At 24.5% G+C, this 24,301-nt stretch overlaps 1 protein-coding gene across 3 annotated transcripts in view; it reads right to left on the bottom strand.

Moving 5' to 3' along the window:
* The window catches only part of LOC114119047 (dystrophin, isoforms A/C/F/G/H), a 54,625-nt gene that overhangs the window by 22,356 nt on the left and 7,968 nt on the right, over window positions 1-24,301 (bottom strand). For 2 of the 3 annotated variants that reach the window (XM_050201139.1, XM_050201141.1), the window contains exons 23-51: window positions 24,080-24,186; window positions 23,364-23,516; window positions 23,007-23,168; window positions 21,355-21,483; window positions 21,095-21,268; window positions 20,217-20,330; window positions 19,942-20,124; window positions 19,685-19,873; window positions 19,365-19,467; window positions 18,553-18,860; window positions 13,738-13,962; window positions 13,500-13,673; window positions 13,332-13,436; window positions 13,028-13,195; window positions 12,823-12,957; window positions 12,613-12,761; window positions 12,360-12,533; window positions 11,851-11,979; window positions 11,445-11,595; window positions 11,272-11,379; window positions 10,010-10,186; window positions 9,789-9,896; window positions 9,573-9,672; window positions 6,361-6,497; window positions 6,207-6,305; window positions 4,553-4,658; window positions 4,274-4,485; window positions 4,048-4,202; window positions 3,794-3,977 (exon numbers count right to left, since the gene is read on the bottom strand). In XM_050201139.1, the coding sequence (XP_050057096.1) occupies window positions 3,794-3,977; window positions 4,048-4,202; window positions 4,274-4,485; window positions 4,553-4,658; window positions 6,207-6,305; window positions 6,361-6,497; window positions 9,573-9,672; window positions 9,789-9,896; window positions 10,010-10,186; window positions 11,272-11,379; window positions 11,445-11,595; window positions 11,851-11,979; window positions 12,360-12,533; window positions 12,613-12,761; window positions 12,823-12,957; window positions 13,028-13,195; window positions 13,332-13,436; window positions 13,500-13,673; window positions 13,738-13,962; window positions 18,553-18,860; window positions 19,365-19,467; window positions 19,685-19,873; window positions 19,942-20,124; window positions 20,217-20,330; window positions 21,095-21,268; window positions 21,355-21,483; window positions 23,007-23,168; window positions 23,364-23,516; window positions 24,080-24,186 (4,418 nt within the window). The remainder of the gene's footprint in view (window positions 1-3,793; window positions 3,978-4,047; window positions 4,203-4,273; window positions 4,486-4,552; window positions 4,659-6,206; window positions 6,306-6,360; window positions 6,498-9,572; window positions 9,673-9,788; window positions 9,897-10,009; window positions 10,187-11,271; window positions 11,380-11,444; window positions 11,596-11,850; window positions 11,980-12,359; window positions 12,534-12,612; window positions 12,762-12,822; window positions 12,958-13,027; window positions 13,196-13,331; window positions 13,437-13,499; window positions 13,674-13,737; window positions 13,963-18,552; window positions 18,861-19,364; window positions 19,468-19,684; window positions 19,874-19,941; window positions 20,125-20,216; window positions 20,331-21,094; window positions 21,269-21,354; window positions 21,484-23,006; window positions 23,169-23,363; window positions 23,517-24,079; window positions 24,187-24,301) is intronic. The other variant, XM_050201140.1, reaches the window with a different exon arrangement.

Raw genomic sequence — 24,301 nt, 5'->3', positions numbered from 1 at the left:
AAAACGTAATGAAATAACTACTCTTCTGAAATTTGTTTTTTATACATGTAAATATTCCGAATATTATTAGAAGAATAATAATATTCTGCATTTGAATATGAAATTAAAAATGTTGATGTTGTAATTCAAAAAAAGAAATCAAGAAAAATATAGTAAAAAATATATATTTTTTAAATCGAATAAGGACTTTCAATTATTTAAAATATCAAAACAAATATTTTCAAAAATGTTAATGTTTTTTTAAACAATGAGTGTTCTTTAATATGTATAACTTCATATAATATATAGAATCATTTTTAAAGGTTATTATTTCTTGGTGATTACATGGATTCACCACATAAAGTTATTAGAGAATAAGGACTAAGAAGAAGATAGAATAGATAGATGATTAGAAACATAATATATTATACTTTACTAATAAGAGGTTTGGAAACTGTAATTTTCTGTCATTGTCTAACGTACATAAAATATAAGAATTTAGACGTGTTTTCATTCCAAAGTACCAATTGATTTAGTAAAACAATATTAATTATTAAGATAGAATTGAATTTTTTCAAGTCTCTTTGAAGACGATTTTTTGAGATTTTTGATTTTTGAATTTTAAGTCTTCTAAAACTTGAAATACACCATTTTTTAAATACTCATTTTAGATTCTGAACGGAATGAGAAATGTATTGATAATGTGTTTTTGTTTTTATATCTGTATAGAACATATAACTCTTTGAAATAATGCTACAATTTAAAGCTTCAGGGATAGTTTCCTTCCGATGTCAACGTAAATATCTTTGGTGCATTTTAAAGGTTAAAAGTTATAGAAGTTTCAAGTAGTTTTCAAAAAAATCGGAATAACAAAAAAAAAGTGACGGAAAAACACAGGAATTTTTATGCAAAACCAGTTTTTGATAAAACCAATTTTTTATATAATATTGTAACTTAAAAACGATTCACTGTAAATACTTAAAATTTTCACAAAACATTTATATTATGATTTTTTTGAGCTATTTATAGACAACTGACATTTTCAATTTTTTAAAGTATTTGTTTTTAAAATGTCGATAAAATTTTTTTGGAAAAAACTGGAAAATTTAATACAAGGTTATTTTATAAATTGTTCTTATTGCAGTTAAAAAAAAAATCAAAAATTGTTAGATGCTTAAGTTTACATGTTAATTTGTAGTTAAACATTCATAAAAATGTTTATATTTATATTATCTAAGGTTAAAAAATGTTGGACACAAAGTTTTCCATTAGTTTTCCTTTAAATAACTATAAAGAAAACTCAAAACGTAGTTATAGGAAAAGATGTAATGAGCGTCAGAATTTTAAATTTTTCAGCAAAACGATAACAATTAATCCTCAAACGATTTTCAATATTTGTTATTATTTAAAAAGTATAAATCGTAGATACTTGAAATTTTCACAAATTATTTAAATTATATTTTAAAGTTATAAATAGACATATTAAATATTAGTTTTTGTTAGGTTTTTTTTTATAAATGACAGTACAATTTTTTTGGCTAAGTCAAAATACTTGAAAATTTAAAACAAAGTTTCTAATGAGTTAGTCTTAAAGTGGTTCAAAATCTATAAGAATATATAGGCACAATTTTTTATTAGCTTTTGAAGTTCAAATATTGTCAAAATTATGAATATTTGCAAATTATTTTGTAGTTATAAATGTATAAACAATTTTGTATAAGTAGTAAGAGCTGAAAATTTAATACAAGATTTTCCTTAAGTAGAGCTTACAATAATTATAAAAAAAAGTTAAGCGTTGGTCAATTAAAACATTTTTATCTAAAATTTTAATTTTTACGAAATTAAATGTTCACGCGTAAAAAAATTGCCATTTTTTGTACATAATTTAATTTTGACGTATTCAGGTTATTAAAACATAAACCATCTTTTCACCACCCAATGGAATATATATATCCGAGGCTGACAAATCATCTTCGTTCAGAATCGTTTTTCGTATACAATGATACCTATCGGCTATCATTGCATTCAAATATAATACACCCACACCCATTAAAGTGACCTATTCTATGTCCGATGTCCACTATATATATCCAACACTATATCCACCGATACCTACAGTACAACAGAGCGTTACCCACTTGACCATCCTATTTTTTTTATTTATCATAATATTAAAAAAAATATAGGTTAAATAGGATTGAAGATATAGATAAAACCAAAATAATGAAACTTCTAGATGAGAAAAACAACACTAATACTTGATCCGTAATTTTTGAAAAGGTTAATGGATTTTGGTACCTAGGAGCTGTAATGAGTACAAAAAAAGACTGGCCTAGGAAAATAGATTTAAGGATAACAAAAGTTGAAAGAGCATCATTTGTTCCTAATAAGTTCTTAAAATCCAAAGTATTCTTTAAAAAAATCAAAACAAGGCTTAACGGTAATAATAAGACCGCTTACGTATGGATTCGAGGTATGGACTACCTCTAGCACTATTGAAAGAAAACTTAGTACTTTTTAGAATAAATTATGGAAAGTATAATATGTAGAGGTAGTTAAGTATACGAAAATGAAAAAAAAACGCGGAGAAGAAAATTTAATAAAGAATTACAAGAATAAATAGAAATAGAATCAGTAGTAAGCTTCATAAGAGGACAGATGTAATAGATATCAAAATTTGCGTTACAAAAATTGTTTGTATATGTTTTAGATTTTTTTAATATAATATATATATCTATACAATCTCCTATGTTAAATATTTATTTAAATATATAAGTATTAAAAAATTATTTGATAACAATAATGATATAGATAAATATAAAATTTGATATACATAAAAGAGAAATATTACCATTCTAATTGCACAGTATAACATAGGTAAATTATATGCAATGTATGACATTGAGGTATAAATGGTATAAATGTATGAAAATTGCATATTAAAGTATTAAATGTGATAACCTATACATTTTAATTTAACATTTATATTATATTTCTAAACCAATTAATTAGCATATATTTTTGTTTAAACTTTACTTTCTTCTAAATATTTTAAATATAATCTTATGCAATATAAAACAAATAAATACTTTTGAATAACTATAATGAGTTTGAATTAAAATGTTAGCTATTAAATGTATATGCAAATATAAATGTTTTACTTATTTTGTCTGTCATTATCTTAACTATAATAATGAGAACTTTAGAGGTATAGAAACACAGAATAGGTATAGGCACATAAACTTAAATTCAATGGTTTTTAACATTTTTAAACTGTTGCCACCTTGAATTGCAAAATATATTTTAATACTCCCTCCACAACTTCAATATAAAAATAAAAATATGCATGAAAAGTTTATAGTTTAATAATACATATTATATAATATAAGTATAATGTTTAAATTCAACTTAAGTGGATAATTAAAATGTTTTGAAATAATTATATTGATCAATGAAATAATTGTGCTTGATGATTCAAATTCAATTTTTTCATGTTTGTTTTATAAATCAATAAATCAATAAATGAAAATAATTACAAATAAACCTTAGTGTATAGCTTTTCATTTTAATGTAAATTGCAAATATATGCTCATCACCAATCTATAGCATTAACCTTATTCATCACCCTCTACTATCCAAAAAAAGTTTACCATCTCTCAGTACTCCTTTACCACCCACCAGGGGATGATATTGTTCTATATCAATACCATTGAGAACCACTGCTATAGTCAATGACTAAATAATATTTAAATATCAATTAAAATTTAAGATCTATTATTTAAACTTATATTACATAATATAATCAATTACATACCTTTAGTTGGTTCATTGCTGTTGTGTTTTCTCGTTTGAGTGTATTACATCTATCAAATTCTGCTTCAATTGTTTCCATAGATGATTCTGCTTCAGACAACCATCCTAAAAAGTTGTCGAAAGATTTGTCTAAATTTTGTAAGGAGTTTATAGCGGAATGCAATACTTTTCCTCGGCTTATAATGCTAAAAAATAAATTAGAAATTAGAAATTTAATTTAATCTAAATCCTATAAATATTTAGAACAAAATTTACTTTGTATTAAGATTTTGGAATCTTTGATGTACTTGTTCAGTTAATTTTTTAATTTTGGAAGTATCATCATTTTGATAAACTGCAATTAATTTTTGTGTGAGTTGATTAAATAAATCAATCTGGTGTTTGTATTGATGTAACTCAACATGGAATGACTACAATTCATGGAAAAAATTTAATAGTTAATAGTTATTTTAAATTAAGTTTAATAATATTTGTTTAATACTTTTTGTTCTCTCTGTTGTGCATCTAGTACATCAGCTGTATTACCGACTGAACTCATTCGCTGTAGTCTACTTTCCATTCTAGTCAACCAAGTATCTATTTCCATCTTTTTTGTTTCGTAACGTTGGCTATCACTTAACATTGCATTTAATTCAGTTTTACGTTGCATTACTTTATTATTTGTTTCATCCCAATGTTCACGCAATTTAGTTACTATACAATAACAGTATTAAATATTGTATACAATTTATCCATTTATTAAAAATTAACAATAAATTACCTTTGCCATGTAATTGTTGTCGATTTGAATCAGCTTTAAGGTTTTCAGCAGTATGAACTAGTTCATCTAGTTGAGGTTTTTTTTGTTCCAACTCTCGCAATACGTTCTATACGTAAAATAACAAATTACATAAGTGTCAACACATTTTTAATAAATAAATACAATATACATTAATATATTACATTACAATATAAACATTGTTTAGTTAATTATTTTTTCCTAGTTTAAACATTTCCAGTATTAGCTAAAAACAACATTATGCAATTTAAAATCTAACATGTAAGATCAGTTGTATGAAAAAAAAATGGTAGATTATTAATATACTATATATAATAGTCAGAATTGTCTTATTAAAAACACAACATATAAGAAACCAGAAACCACAAAGACATTGTATTGCTATGGTAACTATGTGTGTATATACATAAAAATAAGTAAACAATCTTTTATAAGTTATAATCTTTACTATTAAATAAAATTATGTATATCGATAACATAATGTATTTATAATAGTTAATGTATTGAGTTTTTATAATATATTTAAATATTAATTTAAAAATCAAAGTTTCTTGAATTATTAGATTTAAATAACTAAAAATAAATAAGTATCCAAGTAAAAAAGATAAAGTAATATAAAATAAAATACTTTAAATAATTAAAATAATAACACGGTCAAATATTTTCCGAGATATGAATGAATGTTATTATTATTTGTTTTTTATTATTGTTTAATTTAATTAATAATTGATTTTAATTTTCAGCATAAGGATGCTGGCAAGTAAGTAAAAATATTTATTTGATAAAATCTTCGGAAACAGCATTTCTGGGTTATAGAAATTTTTTATTAGTAAATTTAAATAATTATAATTTATTTTTATGATAATGGTATATATCAGGAATTTTCAAACTTTTATAAACACTGTACCCGTTTTTACCAATAAACTTTTTTAGGTATCCCTTCTTTCTTAATTAGAAAACTAAAATACATATAAAACATTTTAAAGACTTACATACATTTTTATTTCATAAGGTTACTAAAAACCAACAGACGAAAAATTTAAAAAAACTAAAAGCGCTTACTTTCAAAGAAATTAGTGAGAAGGGTGAGCTTGTTTCTGTTGACACAGTTGAATTTAAAGGTTTGTTGGCCAGATTCGTACCCCTTAAAATATTTCGAGTACCCCCAAGGGATACAAATCACAATTTAAGAACCCCCGGTATATATTATAACAATTTAGAATTAATAATTCCAATATTATTTTATACTGTACTAAAAGATAAAAGTAGTCTTTTTAGTTTTCCCCTGAAAATTAAGGACCACTCCTCCCCTTTATATCTTTAAATCTGATATTTGTTATTTAAAATACTTAAAAATGAAATAAGTGGAAAATATACAAAAGAAATAACCGAAATATTTTCTGATAGTGATAATTCATCTTCACAAAATACAAGGTTTATAAGTCAGTTAATTTTAGATCACAAATAATAGTTAAAATCTAAAATAAAAAGCTTTATGTTTAATTCTATAAAAATAATTGAAATGTTAAGAATGTAATACTATGATTTTAGTTTCAAATTATGCATACAATTACAAAATTCTAATTGTACATTTTAAACATAAATTAAATATATAAATAGTTATATATATATTTACCTTTTGTTTATCAATTAATTGAAGTATATCATCGACATCCCCAACCGTAACTGATTGTTGACGCAGCATCTTTTCTTCTAAAGCTAACCAATCACAAATCTAAAACAAATAATATTATAAAATGTGAACATTTACATTCAATTAAAATTAATACCTGAAGAATTGATTTATCAAAACTAGCTAATAAATTGAGAAGGGCATCTGATGAATTGACTGGAGATAGAGATCGTAAACTTGAACGGGGATGTACTTCGGAGGCATTTTTTGTTAGACTCTTCCAATTTTCTTCTGCTATAAAATTATTAAAACACATAAATAATATCGAATTTGCAAATCAATATATTGATAAACAATGGTAATTTATTTATATTCTTAAAGTTAGTTAATTTAATTTAACTTTTAAATGTTCTATTTATATAGATAGTAAAATCAAAATATTTACTATTATTAGTTATATTAAATATAATACGTATTAAGTAACAATACTTAAAATCTTGCTAAAACTTGAAATAAAAATTATTTTAATTTTGTAAATAAAGTAATTGGTGAAACCTAAATATGTTGAATAAAATATAGGTTATAGGTTATAGATACTAACTAATCAGCTAAAATTCATTAATTTTATCAAATAAAATTTTATAATAAATAATTGTTTTATATTAACACATTAACTATTTAATACACTGTCATAAAACAACATATTTCGTTTATTGTTAGTTTTGTTTCAGCGGTAACTGGTTCATAAAATATTATGAAAATGAAAATACAAAAGCATATTTGTTATGTTTACATAAATCAGTACAAGTATGTCGAGCTCGTAATTCAATAAACTAATAAACCTATTTAACAATTTAAAAAAACAATTAAGGCTTAATAATAATTAAGAACAAATAATTATATTTAAAAAAAGTTACTTAATTTATATGAAAGCATTAGAGTGGTATATATATTTTTTTAAAGTACGTTTCTTTCTTAAATTTCTTAAAAAACAAATTCTATCAAAATCAGACAGCGCAGTACTAAAACAAAAATCACAACGAACTTTCATTATCAATGTAGATGTAATCTAAAATAAGAACATTACGAGGTCATAAAGGGATATTATTTAAGTTCGTGGGGAGCGAGGCGGTGATATTACTGTACTTACGATCGAAACATGATCCATGGATTCTTTAATCGTGTATCGATAACGGTAAAGAAGCGATCAGGTGTATAGAAAAGTAGGAAAGAAAACGCGTGAAAAAATAAAAATTTTAATCGGAACCCTAACGAAATGGTAGTGATTGGCGACGGCCCGCGTGGCTGAATGCCACCCGTGTGGATAAGGGAAGGGTCGAGGGAAGGGATGTCCTGCCGATGCGGGCCGCGCGGATGAACCGGAACAAGTAGCGCGCACGAGATGTGTTCCGTGTGTTCGCGCGGCGACGGGCACCCTCATCGATTCATACACAAGTGGGTGGAGTCGTGGCGTACGCGCGCGGCTGGCCGGCCGGCACTTTTCCCTCCGCCGAGTACAAGTGTGGACTTGGCAAAAGCCGCGCGCGCGAGGCGCGATCGACAGCTACGAATGGGTACGACTCGCGCACGCACACACGCACCCACTCACCCACCGATAGTACTACTACTGCTACTACTATATAGTACCGCACTGTCATCATTTCACTGCCACCACTACACTCTCCCACAAGTGCGCGTCGTAGCGTCAGGACTACAACCCCTAGGCGGCAACGTTAATATTCCAAAGTTTTCTTCTGCACTCTTCGCATTATCGATCTCCGTGCACGTCCTACAAGACATTGACTGCGTCTTCAACACGGACGTGCGTCGTGGATACCGCGATATTAATAATATTTAAACTATTTAAAGATATAACTATATAACATTAAATATTAGGTCTAAACACTGAAACGTGAGACAGCTTGCCTCAATATTTTTCATTACTCCTGATATTCTATGTACATGTACCATACTAGCGTGTACGGAGAGATCTAAGTTCTCGCGGAGTATCGTAGTCGTCCTTTGTACTTTTGTAGACAAATGATCGTGCATCCTAAAAAAACCTCGAACCCGACCTTCGAGAACCCAAACTGTTGTTGCACGCTTGGGAATTGTTCATTTTTTATAATAATATAAGATAATAATAATATTAATATTTAATAATGATTATAATATAAGAATCCCACAGGAGTAGAAAATTAAAAAAAAAACACCACACTGGTTTATAAGCCTAACAATACGCACTACTCTTTAATATGTTAACTGGAATGCGAAAACTTTTAATGGTTTCAAACTTTTGTTTTGATAATAACATTTGGTGACATACCTACTTTAAAATTATATTATTTTAAATCATGTTTATATTTCCACATATCATTTCAACATGACCAACTAATTTGTTATAATAAATAAATTAACTAAACATTTTATCATCAAACCGTTATATTATTATTTATGCAAAAATAAATAATTTTATCCAATTAAAACTTAATTGAATATTTTAATACTTGAAACGCATTTATTTTATAATGTATTCTGTATTCAACAAATAAATTAATGTATACCTACTACAAATGTACAAACAATAATGCTTTATATATTTTAATTAGTGCCATCTAAAATAGCTCTAAGTATGATAGGTAACCGGGAAACATAAATCTTCTGGGCCTCCTAATTGTCTTATGTTTAGGCCTGATTTTTAAGAGAAAATTTTGTCTTATAATACACAAAAACTAATAATTAATTTATATATAATACTACATGAATACAATGTTAACAAATGAAATAGTTTTAAACAGGTTTAGTCCATTACCTAATCTAAAGCTGCGGGCCGCCATGATTCATAATTTTTTTGTAAGCACAAACCCCTTAAAAATAGGCTAAGCCTCGGACTAATGACTTATGAAATCAATTAACAGGTCTGAACTCTGAGTACAGTCCTGGCTCTAAGTAATAACAATTACTTTTTCTAATGGACTATTAATAATATTACATAATGGAGAATAAACCCATAAATGATAAATACTTAAAAATATTATTTAGAAGTGCATTAGTACTTTGCAAGTGGTGCAACTAGGATTTTTTAAGGGTATAAAAATAAAGTAAAATGCTAAAACAACAGCAAATTACTAATGTACATTGAAAAATAAAAGGTAATAATGATTCAAATAATATTTTGTCATTTAAATTGTATACAAAACAGTACACATATTTGATATTAGTATTATACTTCACATCAATACAACTAAAATAGGGATGGTTAGTTTATATAAGCATCTTTCTTCATAGTGTAACTGATTATTTTATAACAAAATTGAATCATGTTCATTTAATCTTAATAAAAATTAGAATTAAAAAAAAATGTATTACCTTTTTTTATTTCAATAGATGTAACAGATGGTTCTTTCAAAATATTTTCATTTAAATTTTGTAAATAATTCCAATTGTCTCTAAGATTTTTAACTATATCCTAAAATTAAATTAAATCATTCAATTTAGTAATTTTATTATTTTAATAATAAAATAATATATACAATAACTGAGTAATATACTTATAACTAGTAGGTAATATAATAATAATCATACTTGTAAATCTACAGATACTGGTTGACCAATTCCTTCACATTGTTTTTCCATATTTGTAAAATTTTCTAATATATCTTTTACTTCAGAATTTCGCTCTGATAAGTTTGACTAAAATAATACATATTACTATTGTTAATAAGAAAAATAGTTATTCAATAGTTTAATTGTTTAATAGTTAATAAAAAAACTTAATTCAACGTAAATAAAAATGAAAAACTTACTTGTAATTTCACAGTTGCTAATTTTCTCTCTGAAATGGGTTTTGTATGAAATTCTTCTGCTTCTGTTTTTTTTATCATAACCCAACTGTTTAACTCTTTTAGTTGACTTATAAATTTGTTTAAAGCATTTAATTTTCCATTTAAACATTCTAAATTTTCAGACAAATCAGATATAACCTAAAAAAGTACATATAAATCATTTATATTTTCTTTAGTAACATAACCAAAATTAATTTTTTTATAATTAAATCTTAACTGGCTTACATTAGAAAAAAAATTATCTTTTATTTTGTTTTATCAATAATAAAAAAAAAAAAAAAATTAAAATACTAATTTAACATTTATGCGCTATAAAATAAGTTTTACTAATATTAAATTTGAACATTTAAAAACAGTTCAAACAGTATGTTAGTATAATTGTTTGTAATAAACCAACAAGAAAAAACACTTGGTGTATTAATTTGATTTTGAAAAATATTAACGTACAGGTAATCTCAAATCTGAATATTGTTGCCTTAATATAACAACAATAACTTATTGCTATATAATATATAATTTTTTCATTAATAATTATGTTAAAATATTTTTTATTTTTTAGTACATCATTTTTAAATTGTATACTTTACACTATTTAAGATTAAGCTATACATAATATTTTATGAACATTTTAAACTAATATAAGTATATAATTATTAATATTAAGCAAATGTATATTAATATACAATTAAAATGCTTAAACAAATATTTTGTTACACATGAAAAATGAATGGACAATAAACAAAAAAATTGATTAAATTATAATAAATATTTCTGAAACATACATAGGAGCATATAGAAGCACGTAAAAGCTTAATAAGAAGTTAACTATTTGATGATTATTGAAGCTTATTCACATTATCCCTACATTTTATTGTACATTAATTTAGATTTTATAATTATTATTCATAAAAAACGAGGACAAAAAGACTGCCTTTAAGTAATACTAGATAAAATTGAATACCAAAAACTTTCCAAAATGTTAAAAATGTTATACAAATTTTGTTTAAAACCGGAAATATATAAACAAAAAAAAAACCTTTGTACAACTAATATATTCCTCACTCCATTCAGTATCTAAAATATTATGAAGAGAAGATAAACAATCACTTATATTTTATTAACGCTTTAATTAAGTAGACAGTAAAAAAACACTAATCTAATATATTATATTTCTGTAAATGTCAATTGAATACTGAAATATATAACTTATTTCAAATCATTACCTTATCAAGAAGCGATTTAATTGATTCAAGATCATTTGGTTGTTTCAATTTTTTTGAATTAATAGAATCTAATTCTTTTCTTCGAGTTAGCAATTCTAATTCTTTGGACTATAAAATTACAATATATAGATAATCAAACTTCAAAAACTAATTTATTTAAAAATAATAAATACCTTCAATAAAATACTTTTTGAATTCAGTGAATCAACCTCAGAAGGATTAGCTTGTGTAGATTGAAGCACATTTAAAGTTTGATCAATAGTAAATTTGGTAGCTGATATGACATTTGAAAAATCAGATTTAGATTTTTCCATTTCATTCACTCTAATAAACATAAAAAATAAAATAAATTGAAAAATTGATAACTATTTGTTAACAATTATTATTACTTGTTGTTAACAAATACCTGAATGAGTTCAGAAAGAATAACAAAAATAAAACACTTATAATATGTCCCTAGACAAAATAATTATAAAAAATTTGGACTAATGCCAAATGAGTAAAAATAACACCTTCTTTCCAGCATTTGAAAACTTGGATAAAATTATGGGATAGATTTAGAACATAAAATACACATACCTTTCTCGTTGCGTTGTCAGCTTATTTAAAACTACTTGCCATCTTAATCTTAGGCTTTCAACTTCTGATTGGAAACTGTCTGAGTGTGACCACAAAGTTCGTGAACAATTTAGAAAACTTATAACTGTTCTGTTGAATTAAACAAAAATAAATAAAATAGTGAATATTAAAATTTTAAATAATCATTTAAAAAAAAATAATGTAAATTGCACTCTTAAACTTTAGAAAAGTATAAACATTTTACTATGATTTTAACAATTTACTATTTATAAGTTTTATGAGTTTAATGAAACATTTCTATAAGTTCAATAACTGATAGAAAAAAGGAACTGGAAAATATATAACACAAGGGAAAAATTGAGAGCGGTAGGGAGGTTAAAGAATGGTTTATAGGGATGAGAGACAGACTTATTGAAACATAATATCCTTTACAACCATAGTCTTAACATACTTTGAAAGATGTTAATAATTTATCAATAGTAAAATTCTGATTTTAAATTTAAAATTACCTATGTCTAGATGACACTCGTTTTTCTAAATTGTGCAGCTTATTTTTTTTCTCTTGTAATGTCAATGTCAAATTATTTTCTTCCATATCACTTTCAATTTCTGCTAACCATTCAGAAAGTTCTTTACCGCTTTGTTGTAAGTTGGTAACTTCTGTTTGTATACTAGATAATTGTCTAAAAATAATGTTTAAATGAATTTGAAAATTTAAGTATTAGGTATAGATTTAATAAAAATATAAATTAAATATCTAACCCTGTCCTTTCAATCACACACTTATTAAGTAATTCCCAAGTCTCCTGCATTTTTTCAATGTTTCGTTGCACAAATACTTCATCATTAGTATTTTTTGAACTCAACTTTTCAATAGATTTTTTTAAAACTTCAGTTTTACTTTGAATATCCTAAAATTAAAATATTAAATATAAACAAGGTTCTTTTTTATCATAATCTTCATATTTATACTTCAATCTTAGAATTTTGAAGAGCAACTGAATTATTTGACAATGGTATTAAATTTAACTGTTTTAATAAAGAACCTAAATTTTTTCTTGTCTCATTTATATCAGATAACACTTCAACAGGTACATTGACATTTTGCTACAACATATTATATATTAGTTTATACACATAAGTTAATAGTTAAAAAAATTATTTGCATTATATTTACTTGTTGAGATAAGGGACTTAATTTATTTAACTTATTTTTAAGTTCAACTATTTTCAATCGCATTTTATTAACAGCATCTTTATCATAACACAATGCTTCAATATCTAATATTATCTCATCCATTTCTAATAAATTAGCATATTTGTTATTAATTTCTCGTTCAAATACCTTAAAATTAATTATATTTATACATATATATATATACATACATTTACCTTCATTTTAATAATATATTTAAATTAATTAACTTCAGTTGAAGATTAATTTCAACAAATACAGTCAAAAACAATTTGATTTTATTTACCTCTGAATTATTATGCTTATGGTTAATCCAGTTTTCAATATCTTGAGTTATTTTATTTAAAGATTCCACTTGTTTCTTTAACACTTGTGTTTGAAGTTTAACAATCTAAAAATAATGAATTCAATAAATAACTATATAAAAATAAATGTTACTTATGTCAAATTTTACCTCTATTTCTGACATGATATGTGTCCACATTACTCTAAGTCTGTCTTGAATTAAAGTACACAAAGTGTTTGCTTTGGAGGGATCTCCTGTATGACTTGCTAATATAAGACTATCACCTTTGCTAATTAATGTAGCTGCATCTGGTGCTATATTACTAACTTCTTGTTCAATAGACTGTTGAAAAAAAAGTATATAGTGTAAAACGTATATCTAAAAATAAAGAAATTAAAAAAAATACCTCAAAACGCTTATTTGGATCTGATTCTGTATTTAATTGTCGAAGGTCTTTTAAAGTAAGTTCCATTCTAGCTAACATTTGTTTTGCTTCATTTTCATATTTTTCAATATCCACATCTATGTTTTTAGTTATATCTACATCTATGTTTTTAGTTACTGATTTATTTGGTGATTTCGGAGAGGTTAAATTTTCAATTTTTTGCTTAATACTTGTAAATGAAATACCCTAAAATTTAAAAATAGGATATAAGATAGGGAGAAAATATAAATCAAGGTGGTAAATTAATAAATAAATAATATGACCACAAATCAAATCTTACCATTTTAAACATAATATTTATTTATCAACTTTGTACTTAATTTTAAATATTAGTTAATTATTATTATATATATATTTATATATATATGTATATTTTATTGTTAAATGAACTTTTTGTTTTTTGGATGAATTAGATAACTTATTAAATAAATTATATTTAATTGATTTATATTGTAATATAATATTGAGATCAGATTAATTAAAAATATTATAACATTTAACAAACAAATAATAAGTAAAAATATATAGGTGTATTTATATATATATTAAAAATATCTATTTTCGCTTAATTCAAAAGCAACAGGTAATTTATTGTATATATAAAAAAAACATCCAATAATTTTCAATGTATTTAAAAAAATGTAATTTATTTTATTTTTGATCAAAAACTTAATATAAACACGAAATAAGAAAAAAACAATTAACACATAAAATGTCAGAAAGGTATTATACTAAGTAAAATTAACTATTTTCTTAAGTATTTTTTATGACACCTATTGATAACAAGGCTAGAAGCAATTGAAATATTAAAATTATTAAAATAAAACTAAAATGATACTACAAAATATTTGTACTATAGGTACTATTATAAAAGTTACCACACACATAACTGGTTTTACTACTACACACCTAATTGACCATGGACTCTGGTTTATTATTAATTAATTCAATGTTCACTATTAGAATTACCTAATTTTAATATTTTAAAAGTAAATACATAACAAAAATTATATTTGTCAATTTTATTCATTTTATATACAAAAATGTATAAAATAACAATAATAATAATAGCAATACAAAATATTTAGTACAATATATTACATTTTAATACGTTAGCTGACTCTGATTGTATAATCATTGGATTATATAATTTATATAATATGTAGGTACTATAGTATTTATTCCTATAAGCAATAGTAAAACAATTAGAAAGTAATTTTATAAACAATTAATTATAATACATATAGGTATTCATTAAATATTATACATTTATTAATATTTTGTTTTAAATCTTATTGCTTAATATTTTAAGAATGATAATATTTTTGTAAGTCTGCATAAACACATTTTTATTATAAAAATATTGGTTTTTAAAACCTTAAGCTCTATTGATTTGAAATGAAACTACTTGTTTTTATATCAAACATTTTATAGTAAAACGTTAGTAAAAAGGTATAAAAATTTAAATTTATATTGTGTTTATGGATTGTATTAAATCAAACTCTAAGTAATTTTGTTTAAATTATAAATAATAATCATAGAAACCTATATTTATAAACAGAAATTTATTTATTTTATAATACAGGACAAACACTATAGATATGAATATATGAATAATAAAATGTTATTAGGAAACTAAGCAATATTTATGCCAAAAAATATTACATCAACTTATTTACATAAAATACATTTACTATACATTTATTCATTATTAGTATAATAAGCTACTATTAATACTTTTCCATTAAATGATTTTTTTTCAATATAGTTATATTATTCCTAATTTTTTCATAAAATTCATTACAAGTTAAATAAAAATTAATTTAACACACCATATGTACACTTCGTACATTATTTTCATTAATACGTAATCATATAATGATATAATGATACTATGTACAATATTATTTTATGTTTTAATATTTCCTCTCAGCTATCACTAATCGAGACAAAATTAATGACCGGACAGGACATCGGGATATACTTTTAAAACCAGGAAAGTCTCGGTCGAAACTAGAAAGAATAGAAAGGCTACTTTAAGGAAATTAGGCTCAAATTTTAGAGGGACAAAGAGGGGTCAATATTGGCAATGTGCATAAGATGAATGATTAGAGTTGAGATAATAGTTTGAGGATGATATTGAATATTAATTGTGTTTATTTATAAATAGGGCCCGGATTTTTATGCAAACATTTTTGTTAAATATGCACATATATATGCACTCAAAAATTCAAAAATATGCAAATAATATGCAAAAAAATTTATTGTTTAAAAATACAAAAATTAAAAAAAAATTAAAAAATATGGTATTAAGTGAAAAAAAATACAATTTAAATATCATTTTTTTAAATGTGTATAAATCATAAAAATTTGTATTAATTATTGAATGAGTACCAACATGATGTAATAAAATGTGCTTTTAAATTATCAAATTGAAAACTTCTACGATTGTCGCGTAGCATTACCTTGTATTTCGAAAAACTTCTTTCCACATCTGCTGACACAATTGGTGCATATTTGAAACAAGAAATATCTTCTGGTGACAACTCTGCAAGGTCTTCATCGTCGTTTTTTATTTCTCCACTTATAATTTCAGAAATTTTTTTTATTTGTGATAATCCGGGATTTTTCGATAATACTTCCGATAGCTTAACTTTAGCAAATTCAATACCTCGTCCTCCTTCACTCAATTTATTTTCTACATTTTGAACCAATTCTAGACTTTTTCCAAGATTGACACCCGATTTTTCTAGACACGTAATAGTGTCTGTTATACATTGGAAATTTGATAGAATTATCGAAAGTTCATTTTTAATCGAGTTATCTTTAAATAATTGTTGTGCATTTTGAATAGACTTTGCATCATTTGGATTAAATGTGTCGATAACTTCTTTGACTTTGTCAAAGTTTTTACCATAATAAAACGCGGCATCAAGCCACGTTCCCCATCGGGTAATAATAGGTTGTGGGGGTAAACTTAAGTTTGGACATTTTTCTTTAAAAGTACCTACACGACTAGGTGCTTTTAAAAAAACTTTTTTTGTGTTAGATATCAACAAATCAACATTTGAGAATTTATCCCTAATAGCCTCTGATAATCTATGAAGCCCATGGGCCATACAAGTAATATGGATTAGTTTAGGATAAAATACCTTAAGCGCATGTCCAGATTTTACCATATAAGGAGCGGCGTCTGTGACATACAATAACACTTTGTCATGCAATACTTTTTCAGGCCATAATATACTCATTGAATCATTGAATAATTTCGAAATTGTTTGAAAATTTGTCTTTTCTAAATGTTCAACAGTTAAAACAATCGGTTTTGTTGAATTTTCAGAAGACAGAGAACCAATTATTACACTTGCAACATATCGTCCTTGGACATCAATAGTTTCGTCTATTGATACCCAAATAGAACTATTTCCTATTTCCTTCCTAATCTTACGTAATACGTCTTCGTAACATAATGGAACATAGTTTTTTCGTACAGTCGATTCATCGGGTAATTTTAGTTTAATATACTTTTCAAAAAAATTGTTAAATTCTGCGTTTTTTAATTTCCATAAAGGGATATCATTTGCTACCATAAACGTTGTTAAATCATTGTTAAACTCATTTAAATGTTGGTTATTTGTTCTAGCTTGAGTAAACGATTTTTGAATAAATTGTTGACTGACCTGTTCTTTATTAGACTTCAACTTATAATTTCCGATGTGTTTTGAAGTTTCTAAATGTTGTGTAACTTGTGATTTTCTATTACATGACACGTTGATACCACAACAAATACAAAATAATACACCTCCGTCTGTTTTAAAGATGCCTGGATATTCGGCTACATAAAAATGTGCTTTATTTGCCTTTGGCATTTTTTTAAATGTTGATAATTGATATTAAGAAAAAAAACCGTGGACACACTACACCGACGAACAACAGCCAGTAACTAATATTACTATAATATTATGTTAACTTAATCGCATGTCCCAGAAATCAGATTATGATATATATAAAAATATATATATTTATCTATAAGATAATGTCTATAATACGTCTATATGTCTGTCACGGAATTCCCTTTAATAAAATATTTTGTTTTAATCGGTCGAATTATATTTGTCAGGAACGTCGGCGATCGGGAAAGTCGGCATGTATATCAAACTTTGAGTAAAATTTAAAATATTTTATCAAGTATTTGTTAAATATGCACATTTTATGTAATTACCCCGAAATATGCAATTATTATGCATTTTGATGCAAATATGCAAAAATATGCAAAATTAAAAATTAACAGTAGAATCTACGTTTTACGAAACGTCAAGATATTTAATCAGAATTATTATACGTCAAATGTAGAAGAATATGCATTTGCATAAAAATCCGGGCCCTATTTATAAACATTGTGAAACATAATAAACAGTGTACTAATTCAGTATACTTGGTTTTTTATATTACGGTATTGAAATTTAAAACATCTTAAAAATATGATATCAGGGGCGTCATTTCAGTATTTCTTGGGGTGGGGAAAATTTTTTATCGGCGAGTGGCCCGCTATGAGCGGTGACGCAATGTCACAATTCTATCGGCCCTTTGGCCCATGGTACCGAAAATTTGACCAGCCCATAAGAAATCAAGGGTGGGGCAATTGCTCCCGCCTGCTACCCCCCTCCAAATGACGCCACTGTATGATATTACTTAATTTTTTTAGTAAAATAATTTAGAACTAATAATAGTTATTTTTAGTTGAGTGTAGAAGAGTTCATAAAATAATTTACTAACCTTTGTTAATAGTTCTTCATCAGATGAACTAGAGTCTGGATACTTATCATTGAGTCCTTCATCTTCTGAAAATAATACTGCATCGTCAGTTTCTTTATCACTGCCATCAAAACTATCATTATCTTCAGGAACAGCTTCAATAATTTGTAATGATTTTATATCCTTATTATTCATTACAAATTTTTCGTGATTATCAGATTTTGAACTTTGCCGTGGAGTTATAGTAGTCTGATGCATTTTGTTCTCTTTAACACAGTCAGGATCAGTAAGATTTTTTTCTTCTTCTAAGGACTCCATATATTCCTTGCCTAAAGTATAACATGTATTGAATGAAAAATAAGACCCGATTAAAATAAAAAAATGAATTACTATGTAAGCTCTCTAAACTAGACTTTAATGAATCATTTGATGCCAGTTTTTGTCGCTTGACTAAAATTTCACACGGACTCAAACATGATTTTTTTTCAGTATTTTTTCTTCTGTATACAATTTGAGGCCATTTTTCCTCATCTGTTTCATCTGCATCTGTTTCTGTATCCTCAGATAACTCTACCATTTCTGCATAACCCTCAGGAACTACACGGTGAACTGCAGTTACTTCACCATGACTAATAACACTAGACTTAAGTATTTCATGCTCTTTAATCTCAACCATGACACACTCTTGTGTATTATTTTCATATTTAGGTTTCACAAAAGATTGAAAAACAGAAGGATTACTTGCGATACTTGTGAAAATAATATACTGTTTTTAGTTAATTGGAATGTATCATTTTCATTATCTTCCATTAATGCTTTATGATTATTTTTACCTTCTTCTTCAGTAATTGTAATTTCAGGTACACATGTTTCTTTATATATTGTGGATTTATCAGACGATTCTAATTTTGCACTAGTCGTTATTGTAGATATATCCTAAAAATTAATATATTTTTATTAAATGCATGAAAATAAATAAAATCATTAAAAAACAAAAATATTAATCCACTACACATTGGTAGATAAAAAGATCAAAGTTTTAAAATAATAATATTAATTTAAAATCTATTAAAAATAAATTAATATACAACAAATTATAAATAATTTTAAAATAACTGCTATAAGCAAACATAATACATTTTATTAAACTTACCTTCAGTTGTGTTGAATTATTATGAAGCCTTTCTAGAACTAATGTCCATCTATTAGAAATTATATCAATACGTTCACAGTATATATCATCTTCACACAAAGGATCTTTGAGTGATTTAAATTCAGTATAACGAGTATAAATTGAATTTTTAACTTTTTCCCAATTTTCAATTTCTTTGTCTAACATGTGCTATTATAAAATATAATTATACATTGCACATTGTATAAAAACAAATATAAAATAATAATAAATATTACTTTGCTAAATTTAATTTTGGCTTCTACATTTTTTTCAGGTAATTGAATATTTTCAAACTCATCTAATCTTTGTTCCACCTTAGTCAACCAGTTAGACATATTATTAATATTAGTGTCAAGAAAATCCAAAGCATTTAATCCTTTTTCAAGCTTAGATTTGGTGTCATAAATATCAATCACCAACTAAACAAAAAATACATTTTAATTAATTTTAACACTTATGGAAGTGATTATTTTCTAAATTGTGTTTTTGAAATAAAACAAAATTAACTTACTTTTGAGTACAACTGTTTTATAGTTTCTAGTTGAAGTTGGTTTTCACAATTTTCATTTGAATTTATCACAAATTCTACTTCACTTTTTAAGCTTTCTAATGCAGAATTCGTTTTCTGTAATATTTGATTTTTTTTTTTTTTTTTTTTTTTTAATAAGTATTAATTATAAACAATAAACTAAAGATATAAATATTTTATTAAATGGCATTTTAAATAATACAATCTATAATTTGAAATTAAAATTAAAAATTTACTTTTTTATAAAAATAAATAGTTATAATATTATAATATAATATTTTTATTATTGATTAAATATTCAGTTTTATGCACTAGATATATGGCTTACATTGCAATACTTTACTTTTAAATAAAATAAAATAAAATTCTTGGTTTGACTTAAAATCTTATAAAAATAGACTTAAATAAAATATGTTAGTAATTAAGTATTCAAAAGCTCTATTATAAGTTTATCTTGTGTAATAAGAATTTAACTGTTAAAAAAACAAAAATTATATATAATTATATTTTATTTGTATGACATATTAGAACTAACAATGATTTAAGTGGTTGTAGTTGAATAAAAATATCTATTAGCTATTTTAAAAAGTTTTTATGATTATGATAATTATTTATCATACATGTTATCATAAATAATAAGTTATAAATGGTACATTACATAAATATAAATTTAATGTAAGTTTTGGTTGTTCATTTAAATACAATAAGTTTAACTTTAATCCTAATGCATTTTTATAGAGTTAACCTTATATTTTCAATTCTAATTTAAATATATAATACATTTTCCAAATAGAAAGAATAGTTTACACATTCTAATCATAATATGGTATAAATATAATTTAAGAATGTGTAATAATTACCAAACATTGTTCTAATTGCCCTTTAATACTATCAGGATCATCTGATGCCAGCTCTAAAAGACAAATAGTATTTTCAATGGATTGTAATTCTCTCAACACTCTAGTAACACGAGTTGGTAAATCTCCAGGAGATTGATATCTTTCAAACTTCTCTTCTAGCTGATAGAAACGTTTCTAAACAATAATACAGTACAATAAATCAAAATTAATATTTAACTTGTTCAGTTTAAACAAATATTAAATTAATTAAAGTTCCTTACTTTTAATAAGGACAGTTGATCTTTCAAACGATTTGCTACTTCTTTTTTATTTGCTATTTCGTAGTTGCAAATTTGTTCCTCCATATCGTGTAAAAGTTTAGCTTGGTTTTGGAATTCATTTGATAATCTCTATTTCGCAAAAAAAAAAAAAAACAATATCAATAAAAAATATTTACAATAATTGTAAATATAGTAACATGTAATAACATAATTATTATATTCAAGCATTATAACTTTAGTAGTTATTAATATGAAAAGAATAGGACATGATTATCAGATTCAGTGAACCAACAGTTCACTAGATTAGAATCTCAGGAAAAAAAATAAAAAATTGTATTAATATAAATGACATGATATATTCATAAGCAATGCCATTTTAATTTTTGATAATAAGAATTGTTATTAACACAATACTAATTTCAAAATTCCAAGGAATAGTGTAATACTGTAATTTAAGTAAGACATAGAATACATAGAATACATACAATAATACTATTTATTAGTTCTTAATAATATAAAAGTATTTAGTCATTAACATAACATTAAGATATGTATAATAATAATTCCAAAAAATAGGTACTCAAAATTTGAATTTAGAAAAAAAATACCAACTATAAAAAAAAAACAATTTTTATTGTATGTGAATGTCAAGATAATTTTAAAGAAACAATATAAAAAAAACAAACAATTAAAAATGTAATATCTATAATCAGTAAAGACCAGATTCCTGTGCTATTGCATCTTTTTATGGTGTATTTTAAATATTATAAAAGCAATCTACAAATCCTATTCAAGGGATGTAGATTAATTTTTAAAAAGTTTTATTTTGCACAAAATTACATGGTTTTTTTTTATATAAAAAATGTACTAATTAATACTCTTGTGCAAACATTTTTGCTCCATAATCTATAAAATAACATTTATCTACTTTATTAATGCTATATTATATTTTTATATGAAGTATTGGACTTCTATATCTAATTAACTAATTGTGTATATTTCGATATAATACAATGTAATTAAGAAAATGACACTACTGCTAGGATTGTCGATTACATATACACAATACACATGCAATATTACAATCTATCCGCAGCAGTCGTAGTCCAATTCATGTTTTATACAACAATTGTATAATTGATACTTGATATTATATACATAGATATATGTATAGAAAAACAATTTTACAAAAAAAAAATTAGGAAATGTACATGATAACAATTTTTAATCACATATTGTAAATCAGTTTATTATTATTTTAAAATATAATTTTTTTTTTAAATATTTTAACTATAGCTGCCCCCATGCACTTTGTTGTTTGTAACAATCGTTTTTCAGATTAGATTGTACTAATTTGTTATTTTTTTTTAATTTGATACACACTTTTTTTAAACAACATAGCAAATCCGTAAGGTAATAATAACCTACTTTGATCCTGCAAACATTGTTTTATCATATATTTCAAATGAATTGTAATATAATTACGAGTATAAATGACTAACTAATTGTAAGTATGTGGGGATGGTGTTTATGATTGAAAGTGAAATACAGTGCTATGGACGATGATTAAATATATTTGAAATATCAAATAACATGAAATATTTATGACTAACAGTTAAGATTTTGATTCATTTATTAGAGAATTAACTTACTTCAACATCATTAGGTAAATCTTGTGGTGAAAAATCATTTTGAATACGAGATGTAAGTTGTTGATCAGTAGTTTCAAGCCATTGTTGAAACTCAGCAATGCAATTTTCAGACTTTTGAGTTTGTTCAATGCTTTCTTCTAAACGTTGAACTTTTTCTTCTGCCTAACATAAATATATAACATAAAAAATATATATTTTATTATGTTTTGAAATTAATATGGTTAAATATAAGTATAATATTTTAATTATATGTGCTGAAAAATTGTCAGCAGTCTCCCTAGAAGTCAGCAATGCTAGATAAAAATAAATAATAAATTAAACTAAAATAACAATAACAAAATAATAAAATAAAATTACTTGAGTTGTAAGTTTTTTGCAGCGTGATGTAACTTTTGCTAAATCTACTTTTATACTAGATGCCATTACATTGTGATCAGACAAAATAGCACCAATTTCATTTAATCGATCAACCCTAGATTCTGGATGATTTCTGAGACAGTTTTCTAAGTCCTAAAAAATATAAATAAATATAATCTATAATTGATAATGTTTACAAAAGCTTGGTGTTTTGAAAAAAAAAATGGACTTAATTAAAAATTAATACTCTTATTTATTTTTTTCTTATCTAAATTAGTTATTTTTATAACGTATTAAAAATAATATTTCTAATTATTCATTTAACTAACCAAACTGTTTTCAAATGTTACAAAAATACTTGTGTAATCAGTAAAATAGGCCATATTATGGATTTAAAACCTAAACCAATGGTCAGAAACCTTTGTAAATTCTCGAGCCACATTCAAAAATTAAAAAAAGTTCAGGCCAGATAAAAATAAAAATTTTATATTCTTAAATTATTTACTATAAAAAAAAAAATACTGTTTAAAATTTTAAAATAATAAACTGTATAAAATAAATTATATTTATACAATATGATTATTTTGTTATGATATTTTGTCGTCTTAGAATTTAATGTGGGCCATATACAGTTGTCGCCCAAGCCAACAGTTGCCAACCACTGACAAAACTAATAATATTATTTGAATTAAAATAATTTATAAATAAACACTTACATCAAGTTCTTCAGATATTTCTTCTGCGTCAGTTGCTATAGTTTTAACACTTTTTTTTAGACATTTATCTAATTTATCAAGCCAAACATTTTCTTGAGACATTAAAACTATAAGCAAACATAATTAATTAATTAATTAATTAAAAATAATTATATTAAACTAAAAACTATCTGTGATTAAAATGGCTAGCTTAGATCTACTAGCATTTTTTTTTATAATAAC

Source organism: Aphis gossypii, chromosome 2, assembly GCF_020184175.1.
Source record: "Aphis gossypii isolate Hap1 chromosome 2, ASM2018417v2, whole genome shotgun sequence".
NCBI classification, from domain to species: domain Eukaryota; kingdom Metazoa; phylum Arthropoda; class Insecta; order Hemiptera; family Aphididae; genus Aphis; species Aphis gossypii.
This window is presented reverse-complemented; position numbering and strand designations above follow the sequence as displayed.